General features: G+C 60.0%; 3 protein-coding genes across 4 annotated transcripts; all 3 read left to right on the top strand.

The window, feature by feature from the left end:
- Positions 1-32: 32 nt before the first annotated feature.
- On the top strand, positions 33-2,938 carry LCAT (lecithin-cholesterol acyltransferase). 2 transcript variants are annotated; one of them, XM_004600583.2, is made up of 6 exons: positions 33-243; positions 842-998; positions 1,069-1,184; positions 1,281-1,376; positions 1,467-1,691; positions 2,323-2,937. In XM_004600583.2, the coding sequence occupies exons 1-6, from the start codon at positions 69-71 to the stop codon at positions 2,895-2,897; spliced, it is 1,344 nt and encodes a 447-aa protein (XP_004600640.2). In that variant the 5' UTR covers positions 33-68; the 3' UTR covers positions 2,898-2,937. The 2 variants fall into 2 exon arrangements, with proteins under 2 accessions (XP_004600640.2, XP_055002096.1); XM_055146121.1 differs by having other exon boundaries at positions 1,281-1,691; positions 2,323-2,938.
- Positions 2,939-4,090: 1,152 nt separating this feature from the next.
- Positions 4,091-6,847, top strand: PSMB10 (proteasome 20S subunit beta 10). The gene is made up of 8 exons (XM_004600584.2): positions 4,091-4,636; positions 4,836-4,923; positions 5,023-5,120; positions 5,199-5,339; positions 5,530-5,645; positions 5,738-5,796; positions 6,426-6,577; positions 6,684-6,847. The coding sequence occupies exons 1-8, from the start codon at positions 4,581-4,583 to the stop codon at positions 6,793-6,795; spliced, it is 822 nt and encodes a 273-aa protein (XP_004600641.2). The 5' UTR covers positions 4,091-4,580; the 3' UTR covers positions 6,796-6,847.
- A 2,733-nt stretch (positions 6,848-9,580) lies between these two features.
- CTRL (chymotrypsin like) lies at positions 9,581-11,348 on the top strand. Its single transcript, XM_004600585.2, has 7 exons — positions 9,581-9,674; positions 10,096-10,199; positions 10,291-10,370; positions 10,479-10,560; positions 10,652-10,832; positions 10,917-11,050; positions 11,128-11,348. The coding sequence occupies exons 1-7, from the start codon at positions 9,623-9,625 to the stop codon at positions 11,287-11,289; spliced, it is 795 nt and encodes a 264-aa protein (XP_004600642.1). The 5' UTR covers positions 9,581-9,622; the 3' UTR covers positions 11,290-11,348.
- Positions 11,349-11,399: the final 51 nt, after the last annotated feature.

Genomic DNA, 11,399 nt, shown 5'->3' on the forward strand with positions numbered 1-11,399 from the left:
CTCCCACTGGCTCCGGGGCCCCTCCCAGCCCCACACCGGATAAGGCCAGCCCAGGTCCGCTCCATTGGATGTCAGGCGCTAGGGCAGGAATGGGGCGGCCCGGCTCCCCGTGGCCGTGGGGGCTGCTGCTGCTGGGGCTGCTGCTCCCCCCGGTAGCCCCCTTCTGGCTCCTCAATGTGCTCTTCCCCCCGCACACCACGCCCAAGGCGGAGCTCAGTAACCACACACGGCCCGTCATCCTCGGTAAGCCCCCACCAGGCCCCTGACGCACCAGGCCAGACTCGGGGGAGCCTGCGCCCCAACCCCCGTAATGACTCCTGCCTTTACCCTACCTCAGTGTTGAGAGGGGCACCGACGCGTGTCCTGCCGAGAATCAGCCCTTCCCCAACAACCTTCTGGGGCTCTCAGTTGCTTTTCCGCTGCTAACGTTGGAGGGTGGAGTGGCCAGGGCAGTACAAGCTGTCGTCAGCTGGACTCACCAGATCATGAACCGAGCCCCCGCCCCACCACAGCAGGAGAGACCCAAGAAGTCCTGCCCCCTGCTCCTGTGCACAGCCCCCTACCTAAAAAAAAAACCCTAAAGCCCTGTTTGTTCTTACCTTGGACTTTGGCAGTCACTGAGAGCCAGGTGACATGTTTGCTTGCCGGGGGAGGGAACAGCAGCCTTGGCCCCTGCACTTCCGTGCCCCGCTGGAGGGGTCTGGATGCAGGAGGGCCTGTGGTCCTGGAGCCTGGAGGTTGGGTGCAGGGGAGCTGGGTGGGTGACAGCTATGTCTGGGTCGGGGAGGCCGGTGGGGACCAGGGGAGTTGAAGAGTCCAGAGTGAAGGCTAGTGCCCGCAGTGCCTGGCTGCCTGGGGAATCAGCTGGAAGCCAAGCTGGATAAGCCAGATGTGGTCAACTGGATGTGCTACCGCAAGACAGAGGACTTCTTCACCATCTGGCTGGATCTCAACATGTTCCTGCCCCTGGGGGTGGACTGCTGGATTGACAACACCAGGTACGGGCCTTCTCCAGGACCCCCAGCCCCGCCCCACGCCTGCACCTGCTAAGCGGCCCCCCACCCCCAGGGTCATCTTCAACCGCACCTCAGGGCGCCTGTCCAATGCCCCCGGCGTACAGATCCGCGTCCCTGGCTTTGGCAAGACCTATTCTGTCGAGTACCTGGACAGCAGCAAGCTGGCAGGTGTGTGTCCTCCCTGGCAGGGCACGGGGGGGGGGGGGGTCCTCCAGGCTGGGTGGCCCGCTGGCCAGAGCCCCCGACACTGCCCCCTCCCTGCAGGTTACATGCACACCCTGGTGCAGAATCTGGTCAACAACGGGTACGTGCGGGACGAGACGGTGCGAGCCGCCCCCTACGACTGGCGGCTGGAGCCCAGTGAGTGCCTGGTGGCAGGCAGGTTGAGGGCGGGCCAGGTGCCCCCCCGGACCCCGCACGCCCTGACTCCCCTGTTCGCTCGCCCATCAGGCCAGCAGGAAGAGTACTACCACAAGCTGGCCGGGCTAGTGGAGGAGATGTACGCGGCCTACGGGAAACCCGTCTTCCTCATCGGGCACAGCCTGGGCTGCCTGCATGTGCTCTACTTCCTGCTGCGCCAGCCCCAGTCCTGGAAGGACCGTTTCATTGATGGCTTCATCTCTCTGGGGGCCCCCTGGGGTGGCTCCATCAAGCCTATGCTGGTCTTGGCCTCAGGTAAGAGCCTCTGGTCACCTACATCCTGTGAGCAGGGGGAGCTTCCTGCCCGCAGGACCTGGCTGGGGGTGTCAGCTCCCCGAGGCCAGGATTTTGGCCTCCCCAAGAGCACTAAGTGAGCCTCGTCTGGGTCATCAGAGCAGCTCGGTGATGACAGAGCGGAAGTAGGGAGGAAACGAGCCCCGCAGTCTGACTCATTGCCCCAGTTTTGTTGCAGCTTGCAGCTCCCTTCTGCTCCCAGCAGCCCCTTCCTTAGGGAGCTGCCAAGGCCAGGCCCAGTCCCTGAGGCCCCTCCTGTCCTTCCCAGAGGAGCGGCACAGCTCCCACCTGTCGAATACCCGCTGTATGCTGCGCACGGCCAGAGGTGACCGTCCTTAGTCGTTCCCCAATCACACACGAGCTGTTTCATCCTTCTCAGAACACGGCTCTGATCCCCGTGCAGCTCAGCGCCCCATGCCTCTCACCCCCAGCTGCCTGAGAGCTCAGCCTGCTGTAGTTCCGGGCTTGGAATTGGGGTAGGGGGGGTTCAGGGAAGGACAAACCAAGCGTGCAGCTGGGCGGGGCTGTGGGCGGGTGGTGCGGGGGCAGGGGGCAGGACAGGCTTCTGCCCCATCGTGCTCCTTGTCCCCAGGCGACAACCAGGGCATCCCGATCATGTCCAGCATCAAGCTGAAAGAGCAGCAGCGCATGACAACGACCTCCCCCTGGATGTTTCCCTCCAGCATGGCGTGGCCCGAGGACCATGTGTTCATTTCCACACCCCACTTCAACTACACGATCCGCGACTACCAGCGCTTCTTTGCAGACCTGCACTTCGAGGAAGGCTGGTACATGTGGCTCCAGTCCCGCGACCTGCTGGCAGGGCTGCCCGCGCCTGGCGTGGAAGTCTACTGTCTGTACGGAGTGGGCAGGCCCACGCCCCGCACCTACATCTATGACCACGGCTTCCCCTACGAGGACCCCGTGGATGTCCTCTATGAGGATGGGGACGACACGGTGGCCACGCGCAGCATGGAGCTCTGTGCCGGCTGGCAGCACCGCCAGGCGCAGCCCGTGCACCTGCTGCCTCTGCACAAGCTCCAGCACCTCAACATGGTCTTCAGCAACCAGACGCTGGAGCACATCAACGCCATCCTGCTGGGGGCCTACCGAAACAGCACCCCTGTGCCCCCCACTGCCAGCCCCGGGACCCCGCCCTCTGAATAAAGACCTGTCTCTGCTCCCTCAGCCCTGCCGAGTACCGCAGGTTGGGGGTGGAACAGTCTGCCGTGTGCTCCGGGCTCGGGCCTATAGCAGCTGCATGTAGCAAGGGGAGTGGGGTGGAGGGTGTGGACTGGAGCACGGTGTGCATGTGCATGAGGATGGAATATACGCCAAGGGTGTGTGTGTGTGTGTACAGGAGGACTGTGAGTGGCAGCCACTAGTTAATTTCATCTTAGAAGTTTACTTTTGGGGTCTTTGTTTTGTTTTGGTTTTTTGGATCACCCTTGGAGGTGCTCAGGTTAACTCCCAGCTCTGCACTCAAGAATCGCTCCTGGTGGTGCTTAGGGACTGTAGGGGGTGCTGGGGATAGAATCTGGGTTGGTTACAGGTAAAGCAAGCACCTTAGCTGTTGCTCTGTCACTCTCACTCTTGCCCTCGGAGGGCCAGGGAAATAGTATAGCTGAGTACCCCTGGGTGTGACACCCCCCAAAAAAAGAAAATAAATTTACTTATTAGTGGAGCTAAGTGAGTCTGGGGGGGGGCAGCTGAAGCAACAGTAACAAGACCTGAATGGGGGTTCTGTACCCCACCCAGCCTGAGGGCAGCGTGCAGCTGTGGGAGATTCAAAGTGTGCCCAGCTCTCCAAGCCAGAAAGTGTCTGCCCTCTGCAACAGAGTGTGGGGAGGGTGCTGCAGGATCCAGGCAGCAGCCAGGTGAATGCTGAGATTTAAGCTGTAGATTAGGTCTGGGGGAGGGCACGGGCCAGGGAGATAGGAAGTGCTTTGCAAGCAGGAGCCTAGGAGAACCGCAGGGTGTGGCTAAAACACAAATCAAAAAAGCAGTAGTTAAAGATGGGAACAAATCATTTCCCAGTGGTATTGGAAGGCAAGAAAGCCTCTGAGGCTTCTTTGTACCTGCTGTACAAAGCCCAGAGCCAATTGTACAGCAGGTAGAGCACTTGTCTTGCATGCAGTCAGCCCAGGTCGATCCCCAGAACCTCCTTTGGTCCCATGAGCCCTGCCAGAAGTGTTTGTGCTGAGTTCAGGGCCTGGATCATGCCTTGATCACTGTTGGATGTGGCCACACACACACACACACACACACACACACAAAAAAAAAAAAAAAAAAAAGCTCCTGAAATATGGAAGATGGAAGGTTTCAGGAGGGCAGGGGGAGGAAGGAGGTAAAGGCAGCAGAAGAAGTGAGAGTTGGGAGGACGGTGACCAAGAGGTTGTTTTGGGGAGGGTCACACCCAGCTATGCTCAGAGCTCTAGTCTTAGGGGTCACGTCTGGCAGGACTTCGTGGACCATATAGGGGTGCTGGGGATCAAACTGGTGCTAGCATGCAAGGAAGGCGCCCTACCCACTGTACTATCTCACCAGCCCTTAACCAAGAGTTTTGACAAGCAGCCATGCCTGGTACACGGGGGTCAGTAAGGATGTGCAGCCAGTGGGGGGTTTAAGTCTCTCCAGAATGGAATCTGAGCGGCCGGAGGGAGAGCCGGCCACTTAAGAGATGCGAAGGTGAAAGCGAAAGAAGACGCAGAGAGGTGCCAGCGGCCAGCATAAAGGTGAAATCGAAAGGGGGAAGTGACCCACGCCCGAGCTCGGCGGGGACTAGGCTGCAGCCTTTCTCCTCGGAGCAACGACCGCCAACGTCTGCGGCGCCCGCCCTGCGCCCCCGGGATGCTGAAGCTGGCGCTGGAGCCCCGAGGGGGCTTCTCCTTCGAGAACTGCCAGAGGTGACGGGGGTGGTGGGGCAACTCGCCTAGGTGGCAGGGAGCGCTGCGGGGAGCGGGCGCGCCCGGGCCTTTGTTCCAAAGGGGCGCAGGGCGCCTATGGAGCGACCGGGAGCGGGGGTAAATATCTGCAGAGAATTGAGGTACATATGGGGGTCCCAGACGAAGATCCGAAACTTGTAAAACTCCCCTCCGTTTTCAGAAACGCAAACTTGGAACGTGTGCTTCCGGGTCTCCAGGTCCCCCACGCACGCAAGACCGGGACCACCATCGCGGGTTTCGTGTTCCGAGTGAGCAGGGGGCTGGGACCGAGGCGGGGGAGGAGCCCTCGGTGGGGCGGCCCGTGGGGTCGGCCAGCTGCTAAGCCAGAGGCCCGTCCACCTATCCAGGACGGGGTCATCCTGGGAGCTGACACGCGGGCCACCGATGACTCGGTCGTGGCGGACAAGAACTGCGAGAAGATCCACTTCATCGCCCCCAAAATCTAGTGAGAATCCCCTCCCCCCGCCAGGCCCCCGCACGCAGCTGGCCCGCCCACGCCGACCCTCTCTCCCTTTGCCCGCAGCTGCTGTGGGGCGGGAGTAGCGGCGGACGCCGAGATGATCACGCGCTTGGTAGCGTCCAACATGGAGCTCCATGCCCTGTCCACGGGCCGCGAGCCCCGCGTGGCCACGGTGACCCGCATCCTACGCCAGAGGCTCTTCCGGTGCTGGGGCGGGGCCGACACGTGCGGGAGGCAGGGGCTCTCCGGGGGGCGGGGCTGAGGAAGTGGCGCGGGAAGGGCGGGGCCAAAAGGTCCCGCGAGACCCGAAAAGGCGGGCCTCGGGGCTGCGACCAGCCAGGGGGCGGGGCCTGGGGCTCGGAGCCGGCGCCTAACCACGCCCACTCTGCAAAAGGTACCAGGGCCACGTGGGCGCTTCGCTGATCGTGGGCGGTGTCGACGTGACAGGTCCGCAACTCTACGACGTGCACCCACACGGGTCCTATAGCCGATTGCCTTTCACGGCCCTGGGTGAGCACATCCCGACACTTCCCCATGAAGCCCTGCGACCCTGGCTTCACTCACATTTCTGTCCTGATTTCAGATATTCCTCCTGTTTGCAGGCTCAGGCCAGGACGCCGCGCTGGCGGTGCTGGAGGACCGATTCCAGCCAAACATGTCGGTGCGCAATACCTGCCCCTCCAATAGGTGGCCATTGGTGGGAAGTGGACCAGGGAACTGGGGATGGGCACAACCTAGTCTAGGCTGAAGGAGATCAGAGGAGGTGAGAGAGCTGAGTGAAGACTGAGGAGGGAGAAAGGCTATTCCAGCATACCAAAGCTCAACTGTCAGACCTGGGTGTGTGTTGTGGGGGGGAAATGCCAGGTGGGGCCGGGATGTGGATTCTGTTTGGGGTGAGAGGGATGTGGATGATGTGTGCTGCTTCTTAGATGCCTAGCCCAGAAAGAAAGGCAGCAAGTGGGTGCACTGGGGCCTGTGGGTGGATGAACAGGTCACAGGGAGTGGAAGCACCAGTGAAAGCAACACAGAAATTTGAGAAGATGGAGGTAGATGGCTCAGAGGGGCTCTGGAGAGAGGGACCAGGAAATGGGTGTTGGGGTGGATCTGGGGATACAGAGCAAGCTTCAAGGTGAACAAAGTCAGGCCCAGGGGTAGAGCATTCATCTTGCATGTGTGATGTCCTGGATATGATCCTCACCTCCGAAAAAAAAAAAAAAGATTAAGTCCCCAGACTATAACCCCAGGGTGACACCCCAAGATTCCAGCAGCCTCACACATACTTCACCACAGCTGGAGGCCGCACAGGAGCTGCTGGTGGAAGCCGTCACTGCAGGAATCCTGGGTGACCTGGGCTCTGGGGGCAACGTGGACGCGTGTGTGATCACCAAGACTGGGGCCAAGATGCTGAGAGCACTGAGCTCACCTACGAAGCCCATACAAAGGTGGGAGCAAGGGAGACGGGGAGCCCTAGGGGAGGATGCAGCAGTAGCTCCGGGGCTACCAGCCACATGTTGAGCCCCTGTTGAGATTGTCCCTCCTCCCTCCCAGGGCCCACCAGTACCGCTTCGCCCCTGGCACCACAGCCATCCTAACCCAGACAGTGAAGCCGCTGACCCTGGAGCTTGTGGAGGAAACTGTGCAGGCCATGGAGGTGGAGTGAGGAAGACGAAGGTTCAGAGCTCAGACCAAGAGGAATAAATCCAGAAATTACACCTAAGCAGTGACTCTGTTGTTTGTGGGTGGAGCGGGGTGAGTGGCAGCAGGGCTCTGTGGCTATGGGATTCGTGCAGGGGCCAGCTGCGGGCTGCAGTGTTAGGTACAACAGGTGTCCAGCCCTCCAGCGTTGGCGCGCACCATGGCTCATAATGAAGCCCCTTCCACATCATGGAGGATCTCCCTATCCCATGCTTTGCTTTTTTTCTTTTTTGGCGCAGGATTGGGGTCACACTTAGTGGTGCTCAGGAGTGACCCCTGATTGTGCTCTGGGACTGTCAAACAGATTGGCAGGATGCAGAGCTGCACTATCTCTCTGGCCTCTGTGCTTCACTTTTGCCCCCTAGTGCCCCTGAAAGATCCTGGGAACGGCCTTCTCCTGGTCCAATTTCACCTGGCTCACATGGCCCAGGATACAGCCCATGCCTGTTGGTCAAGCCACCCCTGCACCCCCAGGAAGGCTAAAGTGCTGCTTTATCCCCAGCACTCTCCACCCCTGCAAGGCCTTAGCTAGTGGGACTAAATGGCACTGGGCTGTTGGCCCTGGGGAACTGAGCCAGGAGACTGAGTTCTCTGGCTTGGCAAGGCACATGCATGGTTCATGTAAGGAAAGCAACATGGTATATTGATTCCCCCAAGCCTTTGTGGAGCACCAATGGGTGCCAGACTCAGGTGCTGGGTGCTGAGATCCACTGGAGTTTCGGACTGTCAGGAGAATCTCCAGGTTATCCAGAAGGCCCACAGCCCCTCTAGCTTTTTGTTTTTTTCTTTTTGGGTCACACCTAGCGATGTTCAGGGGTTACTACAGGTTCTGCACTCAAGAATTACTCCTGATGATGCTTGGGGGACCATATGGAATGTTGGGAATCAAACCCTAGTCTGCTGTGTGCAAGGCAAATGCCCTCCCTGCCGTACTATCCAGCTCCTGCCCTCTAGCCTTTTATTATGAAGCATCAAAAGCTGGAAAAAGGGGGCTGGAGCAATAGCACAGCGGGTAGGGCGTTTGCCTTGCACGTGGCCGACCCAGGTTTGATTCCCAGCATCCCATATGGTCCCCTGAGCAGCGCCAGGAGTAACTCCTGAGTGCAGAGCCAGGAATAACCCCTGTGCATCGCCAAGTGTGACCCAAAAAAGAAAAAAAAAAGCTGGAAAGAGTATTCCCTTCTATCTACTGACTTTGGTGCTCAATGGTTACTCCTGGCTCTGCACTCAGGGATTACTCCTGGTAGTTCTTGGGAGACCATATGGGATGCTAGAAATCGAACTCGGGTCAGTCCCATGCAAGACAAATGCCCTACTTACTGAACCATCTCTCTGACCTATCATGTTTTGTTATAGATCTTATCACACATACCCGATCATCCTATTAAGAACTCATGATTTCTCATGATTTTGCCTGTTTGACTTTTTTGGGCCACACCTGGCAGTGTTCAGGACTTACTCTTTTTTTTTTTTCCTTTTTGGGTCACACCCGGCGATGCACAGGGGTTACTCCTGGCTTTGCACTCAGGAATTTCTCCTGGCTGTGCTAGGGGACCATATGGGATGCTGGGATTAGAACCCGGGTCGGCCTTGTGCAAGGCAAACGCCCTACCCGCTGTGCTATCGCTCCAGCCCCACTCAGGACTTACTCTTTTTTGACTGCACTCAGGGATCACTCCTGGTGGTGCTCAGGGGGATCACATGGGATCCCAGGGTTAGAATCCAGGTTGATGACATGCAAACTAAGTACCCTGCCTGCTGTACACTGATGTGTTCAGAGTCCACTGGAGCCCTCACACTCACACGGCCAGGAGGCCAGAAGACTTACCGACTGCAACTTCACAGCCAGGCCTGTCTTCCTTTGCTTCCCGTTTCAGTTCAGCCCGGTGCTCAGTAATGGACCGGCTGTAGAGTGGGGGCCCTGGCCGCAGGAGTCCTGAGGCCCGGAGGCTGACAGGAGAGCTGACTGCCTCCTGCCTGTGCTGTCTCCGTGTGGCGCCTGCCGCTTACCAGGGCCTCTTGCTTGCCTGTGCGCCAGTCCCCTCCTGAGCACTACAGGAGGTACTCTGAGTCCCAGTGCTCAGTAGGCTGCAGAAACAGTAGAGGTCTCTGAGCAAGGGAGACTCCTGTGCCAGCTGCTGAGGATGCCAAGATACTCGCTGTTCCAACTGGCAAGTGGCCAGAGTGCAGTCCCAGATGAGTGGCCCTGTCCTTCCACAGCAAGAGAGGGTGACGGCCGGCAATTCCCACTGCCCACGACCAGTCAGGAACAAACCCTGGTGCTGAGCAGTTTCCTTAAAACCCATGGGCTGGAGAGATAGTACAGAGGGTAGGACGCTTGCCTTGCACGCAGCCAATAAGCATTCAGTCCCCAGCATCCCATATGGTCCCCGAACACCGCCAGGAGGGAGTTAATTCCTGAGTGCAGAGCCAGGACTAAGCCCTGAATACAGCCAGGTGTAGCACAAAAACAAAAAACCCATGGCTGCTAGAGCCCTGAGAGGCGTCCTTGAATCCAGCCACCAGGAAGCCAGCCTAGCCCCAATGGCATCTACGCCCTTGGCACATGGTGTTCAGTTCAGCGAGCCAATGAGAGGCCAGGCTTTGGGGGGCAGAGATGAGAACCTCACACCTGAGCTGATAAGCCCAGGCCTTGGTTAGGTGACCTTGGACAAGTCGTTCCTCTGGACTAGAGCATGGAAGGGGGTTAAGCCCACCCAGCTGGCACCCGGGGCCAGGGTCGAGGCCCTATAAAGCCCAGCCCCTAGCTCTCCACCTCGCTCATTGCCACAATGATGCTGCTCAGCCTGACCGTCAGCCTTGTCCTCCTCGGCTCCTCCTGGGGTGAGTGTGGTGACAAGTCCCCGCCAAAGTCTGAGTGCTCGGGGAAGGCAAGCAGGGAGATCAGGGCACTCGGGAGGGTGGGGTGGCACGGCCCTGGGATAAAGCCTGTGGCAAGAGGCGAGCTGGTCCCAGTGGGGCGGGAGCTGAGCAAAAGCCAATTTAGAGAGCCAAGAGGAGGGCAGGAAAGGGCAGGGTGAGGGCACATTCGAGGGTGCAGGGAGGAGCGAGAAGGTGGGACTGGGGGACGGTGGAGGGACTGTCAGAAATGTGCGAGCATGGCTAGATTGATGGGGTATCCCAGATGGCCAGGGCGTGCTCACTCAGTGTGAGAAGAGGCAGAGATGAGCCCTTCGGTCCCTTTGGAGGGGTTGGGCGGTGGGCTGGGGTGCGGAGGGTCAGCCCTCTCCAACTCCATGGCCAGGCTGTGGCGTTCCTGCCATCAAGCCGGCGCTGAACGCCAACCAGAGGATCGTCAATGGCGAGAACGCCGTGCCCGGCTCCTGGCCCTGGCAGGTGTCCCTGCAGGTACGTGCACCCTGGGGCTGGGGCGGACCCCGGGGACTCCCAGCTGAGGTGGGGCCTAAGTTTCTCCTCTCTCCTGACTCCCGACCCCCAGGACAACACCGGCTTCCACTTCTGCGGGGGCTCCCTCATCAGCCCCAACTGGGTGGTGACTGCTGCCCACTGCAATGTCGTGTAAGTGTTGCTGCCCACTGGGCCCTGGCCAGCTGCCTCCCCACTCCTCACCCGCACCCCCCCGCCCCCACTGCCTCCCCACTGAGCCCCACTCCCCTCTCGCTGCAGCCCTGGCCGCCACTTCGTGGTCCTGGGTGAGTACGACAGATCTTCCAACGCCGAGCCTGTGCAGAGAGTGTCCATCACCCGGGTGAGTGAGGTGGCGGCCACGCAGGGCTGTAGGGGGCCCTCTGGGGGCCTGAGCCCACCCCATCCAACCAGGCCTCTTCCTGGCTCCACAGGCTGTCACTTACCCTGGCTGGAACCCCAACACCATGAACAACGACCTGACTCTCCTGAAGCTTGCCACTCCCGCCCGCTACACTGCCCAGGTCTCCCCCGTCTGCCTGGCCGCCCCCAATGACGTGCTGCCTTCCGGCCTGACCTGCGTCACCACCGGCTGGGGCCGTATCAGCGGTGTTGGTAGGAGCCTGGGCTGGACATGTGGGCTGGGCGGGCTGGCAGTGACCAGGCATCCAGACCTCACGACCCCCTCCTGGTCCACAGGCAACGTGACCCCCGCACGCCTGCAGCAGGTGACTGTGCCCCTGGTCACCGTGAACCAGTGCCGCCAGTACTGGGGTTCCAAGATCACCGATGCCATGATCTGTGCTGGTGGTGCCGGCGCCTCCTCCTGCCAGGTGAGCCCCAGCCCCTGCCCTCAGCCCTGCCCTCCAGCCCCCCCATGATCCCCACTGACATCTCTGCTCTCCTCCAGGGTGACTCTGGTGGCCCTCTTGTCTGCCTGAGAGGAAACGCCTGGGTGCTCACTGGCGTCGTCTCCTGGGGTACTGGCAACTGCAACGTGAACACCCCCGCCATGTACACCCGCGTCAGCAAGTTCAGCAGCTGGATCAACCAGGTCATCTCCTACAACTGAGATCACCACTCCCGCTGCCCCAGTCCCTAGCCAATAAAGACCCTCAACTCTGTCCTCTGGCAGCGTGTCGTCTGTGTCTCCGGCCCTGTCCAGCAAGTGCCGAGGCTTGG

This window comes from Sorex araneus, chromosome 8, assembly GCF_027595985.1.
Source record: "Sorex araneus isolate mSorAra2 chromosome 8, mSorAra2.pri, whole genome shotgun sequence".
Lineage (NCBI taxonomy): Eukaryota > Metazoa > Chordata > Mammalia > Eulipotyphla > Soricidae > Sorex > Sorex araneus.